This window comes from Cottoperca gobio, chromosome 21 (genome assembly GCF_900634415.1).
Source record: "Cottoperca gobio chromosome 21, fCotGob3.1, whole genome shotgun sequence".
Taxonomy (NCBI): Eukaryota; Metazoa; Chordata; class Actinopteri; order Perciformes; family Bovichtidae; genus Cottoperca; species Cottoperca gobio.
Window position 1 is genome coordinate 770,729 of NC_041375.1, and position 18,583 is coordinate 789,311.

Below are 18,583 nucleotides of genomic sequence, written 5' to 3' on the forward strand. Positions count from 1 at the left end.
TGATCCACAGCTGTCCGTCAGGGATGAGCTGCGTTGTGATCACAGATCAAAATGAATCTCCTCGTCCTCCACAGGTCTGATGATTCCAGTCTTCTGTGTGGTGGAGCAGTCGGATGGAGGGATGCAGACGGACGGGTGTGAGGGGAGGGAGGAGCATGCAGAGTTCGTGTTGGTCAGGAAGGATATCCTCTTCTCTCAGCTGGTGGAGACGGCTCTGCTGGCCCTCGGATACTCCCACAGCTCGGCCGCACAAGCCCACGGTCAGTCAGAGACAAACACAGAGACACCACGACACCACGCTAATGCTACCACCACAGAACTGCTGATCGAGCGCAACACAAGGGACAGCTGGGGGGGTGAACACCTCCCAAATGTGCAGAATTCATGCGTTTTCATTGCTGACAAATTGAAATAAAGCAGAAGAATAAGTTGTAGAGTTCAAACTTCCAACTGAAAGGATCCAGTAGAAGAGTTGTAAAGATGACCGACTACAGATTTAAAAGCAGTTAGATATTTGAGGCCAAGCTGCCTCCTCTTGTTAGTATTAGGAGGACTTTCTCATGGTTATTATTAATAGTCCTGATTTTCCAACCTCCAAGTGTCTCGCTGTGTAAACGAACGTGCGACTGACTCAGAATTAAATACAGTGCAGCGTAGGGGTCAAGAGGAGAATGATCCTTGAGAGGAGACTCTCCCTCTAATCAGCGGCCTGAGAAGTAAACTGGATGTGAGGTCGTCTATTTAGAGCCGACACTGTGTGTTACGGTGGCAAGAAGCACAAGAGTGTTTCAAAAACACAACTGAGACACAGACGGAGCCTGTAGAAGTCATTAAAGACACAACAAAGAGCTGCACAGGAATGTCTCCGCAAGACAGGAATACATCGTGTGTGTGTGTGTGTGTGTGTGTGTGTGTGTGTGTGTGTACAGTATGTGTGAGAATGTTTATGAAGCAGAGGAAAAGAAAATCTCTGTAATTTATTGTTGCACACATGGTAGTGATCTGCAGCAGGACAGTTACTGTCTTTTCTTAAGTATGCAGAAAATGCCATCTGGGGAAGTTGCCTCACATCGATATAAAATGGTAACAACAGAGCGACAGAAAGCAACAAGGCTTCGCAACACACTGAGAAATGGTGGGAGATCCCCATCTGTTTGACATCTCGTGTGTGTGTGTGTGTGTGTGTGTGTGTGTGTGTGTGTGTGTGCGTCATCTCCACCAGCTCTAGTTCAAATTAAGTCTGCAGACCCAGAAGTGTGCAAACATGTTTCTAAAGTGTGTGTGTGTGTGTGTGTGTGTGTGTGTGTGTGTGTGTGTGTGTGTGTGTGTGTGTGTGTGTGTGTATGTGTGTGTGTGTGTGTGTGTTCTCCCCTCCTCATAAACACTGCAGCAGGTAATCCCTTTACTGCCTCAAGGCCAGCAGCTCTTATCAGGTGTGCAGCCCACCTGAGACAGACGTGTACTCTCGACCTCAGTTAGAAATCTGAACTTAATCCTGAAGTCTGACTTCGGATTAATGAAACGTTCTTAATCTTAATTCTTGACATGTGGGGTTATTAGATGTCTGTTTTCCTCAGAGTCTGCTACTCTATTGTAATTCATATGCTCAGAGTGATTCCACGGCTCTGCGCTCCTCCTCGCTTCAGCCGACGCAACCGCTTCCGCTTTATGCAAACAATGCGCAATATGCAAATCAACGTATGACGTCATCAGCTCCTTTCTTTGGAAAAGATTTGGCGACATTGTACAGGACACACACACACCCACACACTGATGGTGTCGTTACTTTACAGCCATTACATTGTGAAACAAACGGCGTCAAAGAGTCACTGAAGACACGGCTGAAAAGTCACGTCTGTGATGTCACAGCGTGCTGACACCCCGTGGAGTTCACCTGCACGCCACTGCTGCAAGATACGACCGGTCAGTAGAAGTATTCACAGGGTTTGACTCTTCAAGGAGGTCACCTTATGCACAGCTTGCTTCCTGTGACTCGTCGTTTCTCTTTTCTTCTTCTTCTTCTGCTTGTAAAGTTGACAGCCTGTTAAAGCCCGTTAGAAAAGTAAACAACACACAGATGCACATCGTCCGACAACGATGGCCGAAAATAGCCCACTAAGTTGCACGGCGAGCATTTGCTCCGGTTTGCAGATGAATGCCATTAGTAACACTTTCAGCCTTAATGTTTTTGCCAAGTATCGGGGGAGGTCTCTTTGTGTCTCATCGGTGTGTATAGAAAACATCGAGCGGTCCGTCCACATCAATGCTCTCCTCTGAACGCACCGCACCAGGGGCTTCAAAGGCGAGACTCAACGGGACATCACAACTCGACACAAACAAAACATTCTGAGAATTGACTCGAGCTCTCGTCATTTACAGTGTGTGTGTGTTTGTTTGTGCATGTGGACAAAACACACACACACACACACAACTCTATTTAACCCACGCAATGATGCATTTGCTCACACTAATACCGTGTATTCATGCAGTATCACAGACAGAACCCGCACACACCTCCCCCCAGCTTCTCTCAAATGAATACTTTTTGTTTTTTAAAACAAGCGTTTATGTTAAATGAATAATTTCTGGCTTAAATTATACATTTTTCCCGCTGCGGTCCACGACCAAAATTACACAGAGTCCCAGCTATTTTCTCCCTGTTTGAATTGTGTCCTGCATTCTTGTGTCCCGGCGGTGTATTTAAAGTCCCCGCCGAGTACCACGGCCTTTCTTTAATTAGCTTAGCCCAGTAATTAACTGGGAGATATTGTTTATTTCAATTATAAGGGTCTGGAGGCTTTTATAGAATGGATGGCAGCAGACCTGTACTTTACGGCTTTAGCCGATGAACAGTGAACAGTGGTCAGCGAGTGCGAGAGCATTGTTGCAGTGCCACGTCCAACAGGCCACAGAGGGTCAGTGCTGCAGACATGTCAGCAACTCAAACAGAACTCTTATTTAGTCAGGGCGTGCTTTACTTCTGGTTTACAGATGTATTAACACTTAATAAATACATTTCGGCCCAAAGACAGCGCAGACGTCCGCCAAGCCGAATGGTGCTCTCGGATGATCCCATCTTCAGAGTTGTGAAGTTGTTCTTCCCTCTTTGGTGTGTTCGTGAGCTTTAAGTCGTAACGTAGAAGCAACACGGACTAAAGAGACGCTGTGTCGCTCGGAGCGTTTAAATAGATGTTTCAGAGTTGTTGTGACTTCAGGGGGTGTTCGTGGGAATGTTTTTTTCCGACGCCACATGAATGCAGCACAAATCTCGCAACGTTAACGAAAGTGAAACATAGTTTGTGTATCCGCCCCCGTGATTAGGATCCACTCCAAACTGCAATGGGTTCCACCTTTGCCAACGCTAACTCCCTCCACCAAGTTTTAAGAAAATGGGGTCAGTAGTTTTCAGACAAACGGGACACGTGGCCCTCTTGGCGGAGGTGATCCGTGATTGTACATTCTGTCTCGCATCTTTTGGGGTTTTCCAGGTTTGAGATCTGAGAGTGAGGTGACCTTTAAGTCCCCGGGGGCTGTCAGGGGATCATACGGCGTTTTAAAGGGATTCTCACGGATCATCAAAGTCGAGATGTGACTTTAATCTCTCGTATAGCTCGAGATTCCAAAGAACGTTATATCCTACAATTCCCACAATGCAACTGAATAGCATCATTTGTTGTTTGGTAAATGGTCTTTCAAACGTCTGCCACCAGTTTGTAATTCAGCCTTCTATTAAGAATGAGAATGTGTGTGTGTGTGTGTGTGTGTGTGTGTGTGTGTGTGTGTGTGTGTGTGTGAGAGTGTGTGCAACACCAACCAAAGGGGTGTGTTCCCTTTCATTTTTCAGATCCCCTGTTGGCTTTTTCTTTTGTTTACATTGTCTTTCTCTTGTTGATGTCTCCGCGCCACTAGTTCCCTATTTTAAGACAAACAAGCAGTTATAAACGTTACAAAGTCATTCATCAAAGGTTACTCTGCATATTTAAAAAAGTGAGATTTCAGTGTCTTTGTTGATTATAAGCTTAAACTGATGTAGCTGCTACAGAAATACAGTGGAAGTATCAAAACATCATCCGTGGAGAGAAGCACACGTATCCAGAAACTGTGCCTTTAAACGAGCCGTCAGGACTTCATAAGTAAGAGCACGTATGATATATCATATCTGTAGGCTGCAGTGCAGCTACAGGCGTCACCGGCTGCTGTGATGGGGCACGGACACTCCGAGACTGATCAACCTTTAATAAAGACAAAGTTCATACAGTGAACTGGTTAGGAAGCTGCAGCTTAACTCATAACAAGCCTTAAGCTCTGGTGTTCCTCAGCGGAGGTCTTTGTGCACATCATGTCACAGAGGAGCGTTTCAGCGGAGAGGAGCGCTCCCTAAAATAACAGCATGACAGATTTTCATCAAGAGGAGTTCCTTAAGGGTGCAATGATGGGTGATGGGGGTGAGTCAGGCGTATGGGGTTTCCCTCACTTTGTGCCAGGGGTGAAGGCTGGAACCAGTTTGGAAGCAGCCTCCTCATGCGTGTGCAGGCTGCTGCTACCATTAGGACTTATTTCAGCACGGGACAATGAGATTACTGCGTGTACATGTGTGCGTGTGCGTGCGTGTGTGCGCGTGCACGATGGCATTCATGCGTGCAGGCCTGTGCGAGTGTCGATGAGAGCCGTCGGATGGGCACACTCAGACATGAGCCAAGCCACCAGCCGGCCACATTAAAGCACGTCTCTGGGAGGTGGAATTTTAATGTGGAAATGGGAACAATGATTCCTACTTTTAAATGTGGACAAGAAGCAGAGCCCATTGAACAGCAGACCAAGAAATGATGGATCAATTATTAATGCATTTACCATCCCATTGTGAGCGTGTGTGTGTGTGTGTGTGTGCGCTTGCTTGCATGCGAGTGGCTACATGTACATGTCCACTTCTCTGTGTGCTGTCATGTGTCCTCTGTGAGTTTGTGTTTGTCTGCTTATTCACGCGTTTGCTTCCACCCAACTTGGCATTAGCGAAATTGTTATGGCTTATTTTCGTGTGTGTGTGTGTGTGTGTGTGTGTGTTAAAGAGACAGAGAAAATAAGAAAAACAAGCGAGGAGGACGTGCTCCGTGCTTTCCTCTCATAAAAGGATCTGAGTATTTTCTTCCATCTCTTTAAAATGCATTTCATTACGTCTTCGCAGAAGAAACACAAACAAAACTCTTCCACGTGTGAAACTCGCGTCGTCACGTGTGCGATATGTCATTTCACACATGCGGTGTTTATGTGGACATGTATCATTCTGAAGGTTGTACATCTGAAATGACTCATAATAATATCTGAAGGTCCCATTCTGTGAGCTTATGAAACGTGTCGTGTCTCTAAACCACATGTGAAATGACGCTCCTCCACATGTGCTCTTATTCTTTCAGAGATATCTCTCACATTCTCACGTTCTTTACTTTTTACAGAGAAAGAAGATTTCCATGCAGCCCAGATGATAAAACTAATAAACTAATGTTATAATAGAACTATCTGGTTCAGTTTGGGTTTCTAAACGCCGTCCTGGTGGTCTTACGTTCCTCTGGGGTTCTCCCCCGCCCTGAGGGGTCCCAGTCCGTCCTGTTGGTACAGGATTAAATGATGCTCCCGCTGTACGACCAGATAATTAAGAACACAGCTCGGCCTGACGGGAATCAAAGATACAACAGAGATGCACAGTAAACACAGTGGAGGAGAAGAAGAAGAGAATATGAGAGATCAGAGGAGTCTGGGGAGGAGAGAGGACGGAGGGAGGGAGAGGGGGAGGAACAAGGGGACAGAGAGGGAGGCTTCTCAGGACCCGTCTGGATCTCATTTTGAGGAGAGTAATGCGATTAGCTTTGTTTAGTTTTCACAGCTCCAGCCAGTCCCCATGAAAACCTGTGTGTGTGTGTGTGTGTGTGTGTGTGTGTGTGTGTGTGTGTGTGTGTGTGTGTGTGTGTGTGTGAGAGAAGGTGAAGTGCACATGTGTGTTAGTGTGTATTATTTTTTTCTTTAGTCCTTTATATGACAAAGACGGCATATTACCACATTCTGGCCCACTGACACCGGCTTCCTGTACGCTTCTCAATTCTCTTCACGATATCCACGTTCATATCCCTGCGTGGCGCCGCAGCCTCTCACATCTGAGAAGTTATAATCCAATACTCAGATCTTCTGAGCAATTGCTCTTAAATATCCAACGGTGCAGGCTTAAAACAAAGGGGAGTTATTTTATATATAAAAGAACTTAACCCGAGACAATAAATCCCGTTTCTACATGTTCTGTGGGACGGAGTTCCCAAAGAGTGTGTGTCTGTTGGGGACTGAAGCAGATAAATAATGTGGCGTCATTTAGACATGTAAAAGTCGCACGCTCGTAGCGGTCATGTCGAAATGATTGATAAGTTATTAAATATTTTCCTTCACACCTGTACTTCCCCTGGTCAGTGAGCAAACGTTAGCCTTTAGCTTGTGGCCGCTCCGCCCTGCGTTCACCGGAGAAACACTGATTTTAAAAGTGAAACTGCTTTATTCAGTGTTTTTACCGGCTTTCCTGACGGGGTCCGTTGGTTTTGGAGAGCAGGAGACCTCTGCGGATAATTCGGCTCCCGTTAAAATGTCCAATGACAAACTCTGACGGGCCACTACGCCGTCTTTTATTATTGTTACATACTATGAATGTGCATATTATACGTTTAAGGGCGCAACATCGTGGAGACGTTATGAGGAGCTAGTTCACAGGATATTAAGTATCTGTCTATTCACCTCTTTTTAATCCTTTTGTTTTATCATTTCACAACGTGTGCTACCTGTAAGATGACAGAAGTCTTGTCTCTGTCCAGGCATCATCAAGGTGGGAAGGTGGAACCCTCTGCCCATCCACTTCCTGACGGACACGCCAGAAGCTACAGTAGCCGACATGCTGATGGAGGTCTACCACATGGTCACGCTGCGCATCCAGCTGCAGAGGTCAGAGTGAGTTCTGGTCACACTTCTCTGGATCTAAAATCATATTGTGTGTGAAAACTCTCAACATTGTGAAGGCGGCTCGACCGTATTGTGAAGCTTTCAGTTACACTGACGCAGACGCTTGGTCCGTTGGGCGTCTGATGTCATTGCAGCTGATTGCAGTTCAAGAATTTACCATATCTATCAAATTTGAAAGCGGCAATATTGAAACAGTAAACAAACTCGCTGGGGATTTATCTATTATCTGTCTCCGTCAGGGAGAGTCGGTGTGCCAGGAAGTAAGTGAAGCAGGGTCTTGATGGGCAGATAAAAACAGATAAACTCCAGATGAGAAGCTTTTTATTGTTATTGTCCTGGAACATACCAGCCAGGTTTGTTTACGTGTGTGTGTGTGTGTGTGTGTGTGTGTGTGTGTGTGTGTGTGTGTGTGTGTGTGTGTGTGTGTGTGTGTGTGTGTGTGTGTGTGTGTGTGTGTCCCATGGCGATGGCAGAGCTTTGGCACACTCTGTGCTTGAGATCCAAAATGATTAATTTGAGGTTAAAATGAAATAAAAATGGGAAGTTTGTGGGGATATACAGGAAGTAGTGGGTCTGAGGTTAGGACAGGATGTTTGGGAGATCGGTGGGTTTGGGGCTTAATTTGGGGTTAATTTAGGATTTAAGGAAAAGCTAGATGAGAAGATACAGTCAGCAACCGCTTAGCTTAGCTTAGCGACTGGAAACAGGGGGAACAGCTAGCCTGGCCCTTCGAAAGCTAAATACTGTGATTGTTGTAGTAGTGTAGTGTTGCAGCAGATATAGTTATTGTAAAGTAGTTTGATTTCTCGGGATGTAACTTTTAGTTTTTACACTTCTGTGCTGGTAGATGCTACCTTTGGAAAAACTGACCAAGCTAGCTGTTTCCCCCCGTTTCCAGTCTTTATGCTAAGCTAAGCTAACAGGTTGCTGGCTGGACCTTCATATTTGTCGTACAGACTCGAGAGTCGTATCAATCTTCTCATCCAACTCTCTGCAAGAAAGTCAAAGTGCAATTCCTAAAATGTCCAACTCTTGCTTTAATGGCCTCTGCTGCTGTTGTTGTTGTTGTTGTTGTTTTGTGACTCCTGTGTTTGTTTGTTTTGCTCGTTGCAGTTTTTCAAAGCTGGAGGATCTGCCCTCCGAACAGTGGAACCACACGACCGTCAGGAACGCTCTCAAAGATCTGCTGAAGGAAATGAACCAAAGCACTCTGGCCAAAGAGTGTCCGCTGTCACAGGTAACAACCGGATCCTGCTGCTCAACAACAACAACAACAACAACAACAACAACAACATCTTTATTCTTTAAATATTCAAATCATCAAGAAAGACAAATGACTAAACGAAACATTCGGTAAATGAAGAAAAAGGAACAAAGTACATCACCCAATAATTGCTTATAATGTAAATATATATTCGGTGTGTATATATATATATATATTATTATTTACATGTTTCAGAAACTGAATTAAAAATACAATAAACTTTTAAACATCAGATTTATCATTATTAAAGTTAATGAATTAACATTGCTTTTAAAGTAAACTGTAATAAATACCAGTTTTAATGAAGTGCTTCTTTATAATGTATATTTACATATCTTTCCTAAATGATGTAGAATATTAACATTCAAAAGTCACTTAATGCCACATATTTGTGACATCAGACACAATATCACTCATTTTGGATTCTTAATTTCAATCCCACGTCCCGACTGATGACTGAAGTCGGGACGTGTGAGGAAGACGTTTAAAATGAATCCTGCGCCGCGTTTCTACATTTTAATCAAACTGAAGTGTCTCCTCCGTCACGTTAAACTCCCCAGCCGCATGTTTAGCCCTCTATCTGTGGGTGTGTGTGTGTGTGTGTGTGTGTGTGTGTGTGTGTGTGTGTGTGTGTGTGTGTGTGTGTGTGTGTGTGTGTGTGTGTGTGTGTGTGTGCGTGTGTGTGTGTGTGTGTGTGTGTGTGTGTTGATCGCAGCATCAATTGCAAGCATATGTGTGTGTGGCTGGAGATTCCCTCTCTGCACTGGCTCGAGTTTCCATGGGTGGCTTCCAATCATGATTAATGTTTGTCTATTTCTGTTGTGTGTGTGTGTGTGTGTGTTTATGTGAGCATGCCATGAGGTTGTTGCGTGAGTGTAAGCATTTCATATTAAGTTGGTTATTAATTATCTCTCTCTCTCTCTCAGAGTATGATTTCCTCCATAGTGAACAACTCGTACTACGCCAACGTCTCCACTGCCAAATGTCAGGAGTTTGCTCGTTGGTACAAGAGATATAAGAACATGAAAGGTGAGCGGTACAGAAAGTAGTCCCACTTCTATGAGCGCTCTTACAGTTTAACAAGACGAGATGAAACTTTTGTTATTCTGCTGGAAACTCTCGCCGACCTGATCTGGTCTCGCGCCTGTGCTTTAACTTTGTAATCGCACTTTATAGTCATCTCCAGAAGCTCCACACGTCTCCACGTAGCTACGCCTTCCATGATGCACATCCTCAAAGATTGTAACTCTGCGTCGGCTGCTGACACACCACGATGTTTTCTCCTACAAGCGTCTGACGCCAGTGGACATTGTGGACACATTAGGAAGTTGAAGACACGCATCTATTCCTCTATGAATGAACGAACGTAAACACACGACCGCATGGCAGCGGTCTCCTGTTCTGTAAGAGCGACGAGGCGGTGCGCACGCAGGCGCTCTAAATCATAAAGTAAATAAAAGAATGTAAACACGTTTAACTGGGAATATAGTTGAAGCGCGGTGGCTTGATCACATGTGCTGCAGGGCTGCGTTCATCAGGTGCAATCAGACTGTAAATCAAAGCCTGCGCTGTCGGTATCTGCGACTCCTCAGATGCTTCCTGGGATGAAGGGAATGTGACTCCGACTGCTTTCGACTGTAGTGTGACGTTACACTCTTCACATGGCAGCAGCTTCAGAGAGCTCTCTGATTGGCTGCTGCACCTGTCAATCATAGCTGTAGGGGAATACTTGTTAGAGTTGGACAAGCTGAGGTTTTATATAAATCTGTTCATACTTGGATCTTCAAGTTCTTCTCGTTGAACCTTGACGTGAGATTGTTCTTCCCTCTGTTGTGTGGAGCAGTAGATTACCTGGAGAAGATGTGGTCCGGACGAGATGCCGCGGACATCAAAAGTAAGGACAACTTATCTCGTCTTTCTGGACCAAAGCTAAGATGTAAAAGTGTCAATCATCACGTTTAAAGTTCTGTTTGCTCTTAAGACAATATTCTGTTACACACAAACATCTAAACCGTCTTCTGAATGTTGTCTTATTGGGAATAACGCTGTGATATAAGTGTGCATGTAACGTCACCGTCTCTCTTCTTCTCCAGTAGAGAGAGACAACATGGCAGATTTCTGCGTGCTGGGCCAGAGACCTCCCCCTCACCTGGCCGGCCTGGCCCAGCTCTCTCACCTGGGAGCAGGAAGTCCCCACCTCAAGGGGGACCCGCAGGCGCCCTCGCAGCAACCTCCTCACCAACAGCAGCCCTCGCCCCACGGCCCCCTCCACCACAGCCCTCCTCTTCGTACGGGCCAGGTGCCTCCTCCGCCCCCGCCCGGTGCCCTGCAGCCCCTGCTGGGACCAGGTGGGCTGCTCTCCCCTCAACTATCCCCACAGCTGGTGCGTCAACAGCTCGCCATGGCCCACCTCATCAACCAGCAGCTAGCCGTTAGCCGCCTGCTGGCCCATCAGCACCCCCAGGCCATCAACCAGCAGTTCCTCAACCACCCGCCCATCCCTCGGGGTTCATCCAAAGTCGGCGGCGACCATCCCGGGATCAACCCCTCGGCCGCTGAGGTCTCCTGTGAAATCTACCAGCAGGTCAGAGACGAGCTGAAGAGAGCTAGTGTCTCCCAGGCCGTGTTCGCCCGTGTGGCTTTCAACCGCACACAGGTAGGAAAACAGGACAGACTGTGGTCAAGAAGGGTAGGAGACAGTGGGGGGAGTGTGGGGGCAAAATGAGCAGGAAGAGGAGCAGAAAGGTGACGAGGCTGAGAGAGGGTAGCTTCAGATAGCATGAACAATAAGCCCAGGATGGTTTTATCAAGTCAGGCAGGACTGAAACATCCCTTATGGACGGATCATAGTTCCCTCGCAGCATCGCAGGCGACCAGAGATCGTTTCCGTATTTGATAGAAATAAATAGAAACTGACGGATTGTAATTTGTCACGCAGCGTTTGGCTAAATCTGCGGTCACCGAGCTCATGGGAGTTTCAGTGGGAAGCGTGGCGTGGTAGCTTGCTGGGTCATTGAGTGTCCTTCCCCGCCCTCACAGCGGCACGAACACCTGATGCATTCAGGCCGTGCTAAACTGGTTAGCACGCGCCCCATTAGATCAATGTAATGGGAGGAGGCTCATAGACCTGTTGGTATAGAGGCCAGGTGTCAGTTGTGTGTGTGTGTGTGTGTGTGTGTGTGTGTGTGTGTGTGTGTGTGTGTGTGTGTGTGTGTCTGTGTGTGTGTGTGTGTGTGTGTGTGTGTGTGTGTGTGTGTGTGTGTGTGTGTGTATCCATATGCTAATACTGTGGTTATAAAGTGAATCGTTCTTTTAAATCTGATGTATTTGTATTTGACAGCTTTAGTGTAGAAAACACATGAAGAGCTTATAAAATATGAAGTTTTGTTATGAATTAAACTACAACACAAGTACAGCTGAAACTATGTTTAAATCATTACATGTGACAATTTCCTGCTTTGCCTTTTAAATTTCTGTAATTTCTTTAATGTATTTTTAATAATGTTGAAGTGTTCAGACGTTTTACAAACCAAACAATTAATTAATTAATTAATGGAGAAAATAATCAGTTAATAGTTTAAAATGAGCTCCATGTCAACGAACTACAACAGCAACATCCTGCTTTTACATTAAACATTAAATACATCTAATGATATAATATATAATAGTACAACAGTCACATTCTTCATTACACACTTTTACTTAAGCAGCATTTAAGACTTCAAACGCACTTCAATGCAAGTGAAGATGATGAAAGAGACGTTGTGTCCTTCCTGCAGAGTTCATAGTGTAAATATGCGTCTCCATGTGTGTCTTCGTCGTGCAGGGTTTGCTGTCAGAGATCCTGCGGAAGGAGGAGGACCCTCGCACGGCCTCGCAGTCTCTGCTGGTGAATCTGAAAGCCATGCAGAACTTCCTCAACCTGGCGGAGAGCGAGAGAGACCGGATCTACCAGGAGGAGAGAGAGCGCACCATGAACCCCACAGTCGGCCTGCCCGCCTCCAACTCCTCCAACCCCGGCCCCCCTCGCCTCTCGCAGGTCAGTGTGTTGTTTACATCTGTGTGAGGATTTGGATCGATGTCATCGAGGCAAATTGAAAACATCCAAATATCATCATCTTTAAGATGCGCCTTTATTTTGAAATTTCCATGGCACGAAAAGTGGCCCTTCAGAGTAAAAGTTCTATTTTTATTCTTTTTAGAGAAGAGATTGTTTTTAATTTAAAACCCATTAATAAAATGGGCTGCTTGTGTAATCACAGTGATGCAAACATGTGTTGCTTGTGTGTGCATAGGTGTGGGAGAGGGGCATGGAGGACCAGATCACCCCTGATACCTGGGCCTCCATCTGGAAGAACAAGACTAAGATCTCCAACTCGGTGAGTTATCTCCGATCTCTAACTTGCCCTCACAAAGCAGACCGCGGCGCGCCGTGTCCTGTGTCTTAAAACCTAAAACAAATTCCATTTATAATGGAAAAACATCTTCAAAGGCATCATCGGAGCACATATTGTAAACATAAAGGACATTATACAGTATTTCTTTCCATGTGCACATAACAATTCAGTGATAAGAAGTTCCCTCTGATGTCAGGGCAAATGTCCATTCATGGCTGTGGGTGCATGTGTGTGCTATTCTTATTATGTCTATGTAAAATAATCTCAGCTTGGTTTACACTGAGGGAATGTGAGCTCGCTGGTCTGTGCATGTCTTGTGGACGACTTCAAACACTGTGTATACAAGCTTTCTGAGAGCCAATACATGTTCATTCAAACAGAAACAACAAAGAGAGACAAAAGAGGAGGACTTAATGACTTTGATCTGGAAACCAAGTTCACATGGAGACGTGTGCTGCAGATGTGCGGCTGACGCTCACACAGGGAACCCTGCATGTCTGTTCTCCGAGCAGCTGATAACCTCTCATATGTATATATGATGTGTACACACCATTAGCTTCTGTGGACGCTTCTTTCTCAGGGTTCCTACAGCTGGAGGAGAGTTAGATTTAACTTTGATTTGTATTTACTGTGTATTACATCGTGTTGTCGATCCTCTCTCTCAGCCAAAGCCGCCCGGCCCGGCCCCCGATCTCCCACTGAAGCTGGAGTCGATGGTCAACATCACATCTGGCATCTACGACGAAATCCAGCAGGAGATGAAGAGAGCGAAGGTGTCCCAGGCTCTGTTCGCTAAGGTGGCCGCCAACAAGAGCCAGGTGAGGGGAGCACGGGGGGAGAGAAGTTGCCTTGGTGTATTGGTACATAACATGTAAAGAAAAATACAATCAAAATATGGAAATAAAAAGCATCTAAGTTGTTTTATGAATGAAGGAGCCCCAGAGCAAGTGAGCACAGTGCTATATCCAGTGCTTGATAAATCTGTGTATCACAACAGCTTATTAAAACGATAAAACGTGGTGTGTTCAGGGGCCGTTCAGAGCCAAAACACACTGCTGCAGAGACCAGAGCTGGAGCGCTGCCACCGAGTACACACTCCGTCACCCGTTGTATCAGCTGTCACCCACATCATGATGAAGCGTGTGTTTGCTTTTCTCAGAGCTCTGATAACGTGATGAACTGCAGCACTGGAAATACTTCTTAATGTTTGATTAATATCTCTGAAATATTAAGCGTAGTATTCCTGGAAAAGCTCTTTAATATCCATGTACAGTCCACTGATTCATTGACTTGAATTGTTTATGAATTCATTCAAAGGAGATCATAAAAGTACGAGAACTTATTTCCAACAAATTATTTCTGGTTTTGACTTTAGTCCCAGCAGGACACGCACACAGGTGCAATAATAACATTATTAATATTCAGTTTGCAGAATGTGTGTACTTGCACACAGTTGTAAGCAGGAAGTGCTGGAGCTAACGTGGCTAACAGGCTAACGTGCCTAACAGGCTAATGTGGCTAACAGGCTAACATGGCTAACAGGCTAATGTGGCTAACAGGCTAACATGGCTAACAGGCTAACATGCCTAACAGGCTAACGTGGCTAACAGGCTAACTCCCTTCATTTATGGATACAGTCCTTTGAAGCATGTGGCTCTGAGTGTAAGTAAAGAAATGTAATAATATGTAGAGATGTGTTCATCATGTGTACAGTACATGCATGTGTGTGTGTGTGTGTGTGTGTGTGTGTGTGTGTGTGTGTGTGTGTGTGTGTGTGTGCAGTTAGCGAGGTCCCCCTGGTTGGTGGGTCTGGGGGTGTCTGAGGGTCACGGCTCAGTGCACCCATCTGCTGCAGCTGGCCACAAGGACAGAGCGAGAGATGATCAGGCTATTAGCGGCGCATGCTGCCTGAGGTGGCTGGTTGAACACAACAGCTGGTGTCACAAACTGAACCAGTCTAGCAGATATAATTGAATCTTCTCCATCTCTCCTTCCCTCATCTTCCTCTCCCTCGTTTACCTCACACACCTCTTCTCCATCTCTCCTTCCCTCATCTTCCTCTCCCTCGTTTACCTCACACACCTCACACACTCGGCACATTTCAAACTCTTTTTGCTAGATTTTTACTTTTCTTTGTTCGTCTCTTCACATTTTACTCGTCCTGTTTCCTTCAAACTTTAACTCCTCCTTTCTCTCATCCTCCTGATCGTCTTCTTCACCCAGAGTCACTGCTAGTAGGTGAAAGGTGTTGATTCTTGGGCTCCACAGCTGGAGGAGGCACATAAAAAGGTTCATAATACAGGAAATACCAGGATAAACAAAATCTGTTTATTTGTTGTTTCTGCCATTTTATAAATACACTTATCCGCTTACTTGATGAGAAGATTGATACCACTCTTATATCTTTACGCTACATATGAAGCTACAGACAGCAGCAGGTTAGCTTAGCTTAGCATAAAGACTGGAAACAGAGGGAAACTGCTAGCCTGGCTAGAGTTTCACTGGAAACCTCACCGGGACGTCAAGACTACAGGAACTCACTGAAAGATACATTACGTGTTGATTAGTGAGTTTCAAGGTGCTGGTAGACAGATGTTTGGACAGAGCTAGTCCAGCCGTTTCCAGTCTTTATGCTAAGCTAAGCTAACTGGCTGCTGGCTCTAGTTTTACTCCAGAAACACATTAAGCAGCAGGAAGGTGCGTCCTGCAGCAGGAAGGTGCGTCCTAAGGTGCGTCCTGCAGCAGGAAGGTGCGTCCTGCAGCAGGAAGGTGCGTCCTGCAGCAGGAAGGTGCGTCCTAAGGTGCGTCCTGCAGCAGGAAGGTGCGTCCTGCAGCAGGAAGGTGCGTCCTGCAGCAGGAAGGTGCGACCTGCAGCAGGAAGGTGCGTCCTGCAGCAGGAAGGTGCGTCCTGCAGCAGCAGGAAGGTGCGTCCTAAGGTGCGTTCTGCAGCAGGAAGGTGCGTCCTGCAGCAGGAAGGTGCGTCCTAAGGTGCGACCTGCAGCAGGAAGGTGCGACCTGCAGCAGGAAGGTGCGTCCTGCAGCAGGAAGGTGCGTCCTGCAGCAGGAAGGTGCGTCCTGCAGCAGGAAGGTGCGTCCTGCAGCAGGAAGGTGCGTCCTAAGGTGCGTCCTGCAGCAGGAAGGTGCAGTCATAAGGTGCGTCCTGCAGCAGGAAGGTGCAGCAGGAAGGTGCGTCCTGCAGCAGGAAGATGCGTCCTGCAGCAGGAAGGTGCAAGCTGCCATGCAGGGTCTATATTTACTGTGCAGACATGAGAACCGAAATGCATATCTCCAAAAAACATGGAAGTATCTTCCACTCCACCTCTGTATTTAACCCCCACCTTCTTTCTCCACTTATGCCTCCGTCTCTTCTCCAGGGCTGGCTGTGTGAGCTGCTCCGCTGGAAGGAGAACCCCAGCCCAGAGAACCGCACCCTGTGGGAGAACCTGTGCACCATCCGGAGGTTCCTGGCGCTGCCGCAGGGCGACAGAGACTTGGCGTACGAGGAGGAGTCCAGACACCATCACTCCGAGAGGCTGCACACCGTCCTCCACCTGCCGCAGGAGTCGCAGGTAAGAATCAGACGTGTTTACAGCTGCACCTCATATCTCCACTGTCCAGATGGATGGAACACCTGGCAGTAAGATGCATCTCCGGCTCAGGCATTGAAAACAGATTTCCTGCACACGTCACCTCGTCTTACAATGTTTACATCTGTCGACTGTAAACATCTTTTATATTCACCGACATGTACGAGTGTCCTGACTATTTGTTTTTACCTTGACTCCTGTTTTGATTTTGGATCGGTGTACAAAAACACATTTTGGACAAAGAATCCGTACAAAACAGGAAGTACAATAATGGGGGGGGGGGTAACTTAGTTACTTTTCACCCCTTCCCACGTTAGCAAAGGTTATTATTGGACAATTACACTTCAAGTGAGGAAAACATGAAACTCTATCTCTGCCTTCAGGGACCGCACCCATCGGTATTAATTCCTCATTATATTAAGTAGGAAGAAGTAAATACTTGGGGTGTGTGTGTGTGTGTGTGTGTGTGTGTGTGTGTGTGTGTGCCCCCCAGTGTAATGGAGAGTAAACAGTGTTGCTGGGTGGTGTGGTACTGGAGGAAATGCCCCATTAGTTTGTGAGGAGGGAGGCCGAGGCTGCAGGAGGGCTGAGGGAGATCGATGCAGGAAACACACTGACGTGTTGTCCTCTGTCATTATTGTAACACTCCCACTGACACACACACACACTGACACACACACACACTGAACCCTGTCTGCCTGTCTTTGTCTTTATTACTCTTAGGCTGTATAGATAATATCTTATCTGCTATTGATTTTAAGTAGCAGACACAACATAAATGAATATAAGACAATAAATAATAATATTTTCTAACTCTACATACATCTTTTTGTTTGTTGGCTCTGTGGCTTTATACACAGAGCTGCAACTAACGATTATTTTCATTTTTGATTAATCTGCCGATTATTTTCTGGATTAATCGTTTGATCCATAAAATGTCAGAAAATAGTGAAAAATGTCCGAGTTCCTAAAAACTGTTAAATATTTATTTAACATGATAAAACAGAGAAAATCAGGAAATCTCCATTTGTGAGCTGAAAACGCAGTTTTCTGACATTTTTGCAATAAAGATTATTATTTAATATTATTGAAACTATTATCTAAATAGTTGCCGATTGTTCTTCCGTTTATCGTCTATTAGTTGATGGTCGCCGCTCTGTTCTGCAGCCTCCAGCTTCCTTTTGAACAAACTGAAGTCACTGCTGGCTCAAACACTTCAGCTTGGTTGAGAGAAAGTCTGTACCCTAACCCCCCCCCTCAATGCAAAGCTGTTATATCCCACACATAGTACATACCATATGCTATAAATCAAAATCTGGCAAATGGTGAAACTTCCCATTTAGCATCTCGACACGGATCCTCTGGTGCTGTTTGGCGGCTCCCCCCGCCCCCAGCTCCTCCACGGACACATCTTTCCTCTCCTCCCATTCAGAGCTGTGTGTTGCAGGCTGATGGGGAGACTGGGAGGAAGCTGTGGTGGCACCATTAACACATTCCTCCTCTCACACTCTCAGCAAAGACTAAAAATAAAGTCCCTCCACAATGCCCCCCCACCCACATCGAGAGACACAGGGAGATGAGCTGTAGTGAAACACTGGTGATTTATTAATGGGGAAATGAGGTATGTGTGTGTGTGTGTGTAAATATGTTGCTGCCCCCCCCCCACCCACTCTCCGTCCCAGATGAAGCCTTCCACCAAACCTCAGGCTCCAGCCAGCCTGTCACCACAGACCACACATGTGTCCCATCTGCCACACACACACACACTCACTCACACACACACAGCATCTCACACTGATAGTCGGTAATGTGAGCCCCCCCCCCCCCCTTTTGGGTTGTGGACAATAAGAGGGTCTCTCAAACTGCAGTGAGCAACCGCACATGAAAAATGAATGCAGCGCTGTAGCCGTGCAGCTAATCCTCACAGCAGTGATGTGTGTTTGGACCGGACTGCAGGTACAGGAGCGTGAGGCTGTGCTGCATGTCGGGGGCTCTGGGAGATCTGTGACTGTGTGTGTCTATGTCGGCTGCAGGTGCTGCGTGTGTGTGTGTGTGTGCATGTCAGTAGCCTGAGCAGCATCACATTTCTTCATGACTGACACGGTCCTGGTGCTCGCTCCACAGCTCTTATTCATACGGCTTTAGCAGTTAAGTGCCTCCCACAGCTAATTTGGCAGAGTCTGCCCTTATAAATAATTTCTTTATTGTTTTTGCTAAATTGATTTCTGCTGCAAGTCTCAGGGTTGTTTATGTGTGTGTGTGTGTGTGTGTGTGTGTGTGTGTGTGTGTGTGTGTGTGTGTGTGTGTGTGTGTGTGTATGACCGCTCACCGAGGCTGAGACCCCA

The 18,583-nt window shown here is 46.2% G+C and overlaps 1 protein-coding gene across 5 annotated transcripts in view; it reads left to right on the top strand.

Moving 5' to 3' along the window:
• Nucleotides 1-18,583, top strand: part of satb2 (SATB homeobox 2) — a 41,375-nt gene that overhangs the window by 12,079 nt on the left and 10,713 nt on the right. For 2 of the 5 annotated variants that reach the window (XM_029459866.1, XM_029459869.1), the window contains exons 3-12: nucleotides 75-260; nucleotides 6,846-6,978; nucleotides 8,104-8,227; nucleotides 9,181-9,283; nucleotides 10,098-10,148; nucleotides 10,348-10,910; nucleotides 12,081-12,293; nucleotides 12,550-12,633; nucleotides 13,317-13,469; nucleotides 16,026-16,220. In XM_029459866.1, coding sequence (XP_029315726.1) covers nucleotides 75-260; nucleotides 6,846-6,978; nucleotides 8,104-8,227; nucleotides 9,181-9,283; nucleotides 10,098-10,148; nucleotides 10,348-10,910; nucleotides 12,081-12,293; nucleotides 12,550-12,633; nucleotides 13,317-13,469; nucleotides 16,026-16,220 — 1,805 coding nt within the window. The remainder of the gene's footprint in view (nucleotides 1-74; nucleotides 261-6,845; nucleotides 6,979-8,103; nucleotides 8,228-9,180; nucleotides 9,284-10,097; nucleotides 10,149-10,347; nucleotides 10,911-12,080; nucleotides 12,294-12,549; nucleotides 12,634-13,316; nucleotides 13,470-16,025; nucleotides 16,221-18,583) is intronic. The other 3 variants (XM_029459870.1, XM_029459867.1, XM_029459868.1) reach the window with 3 other exon arrangements.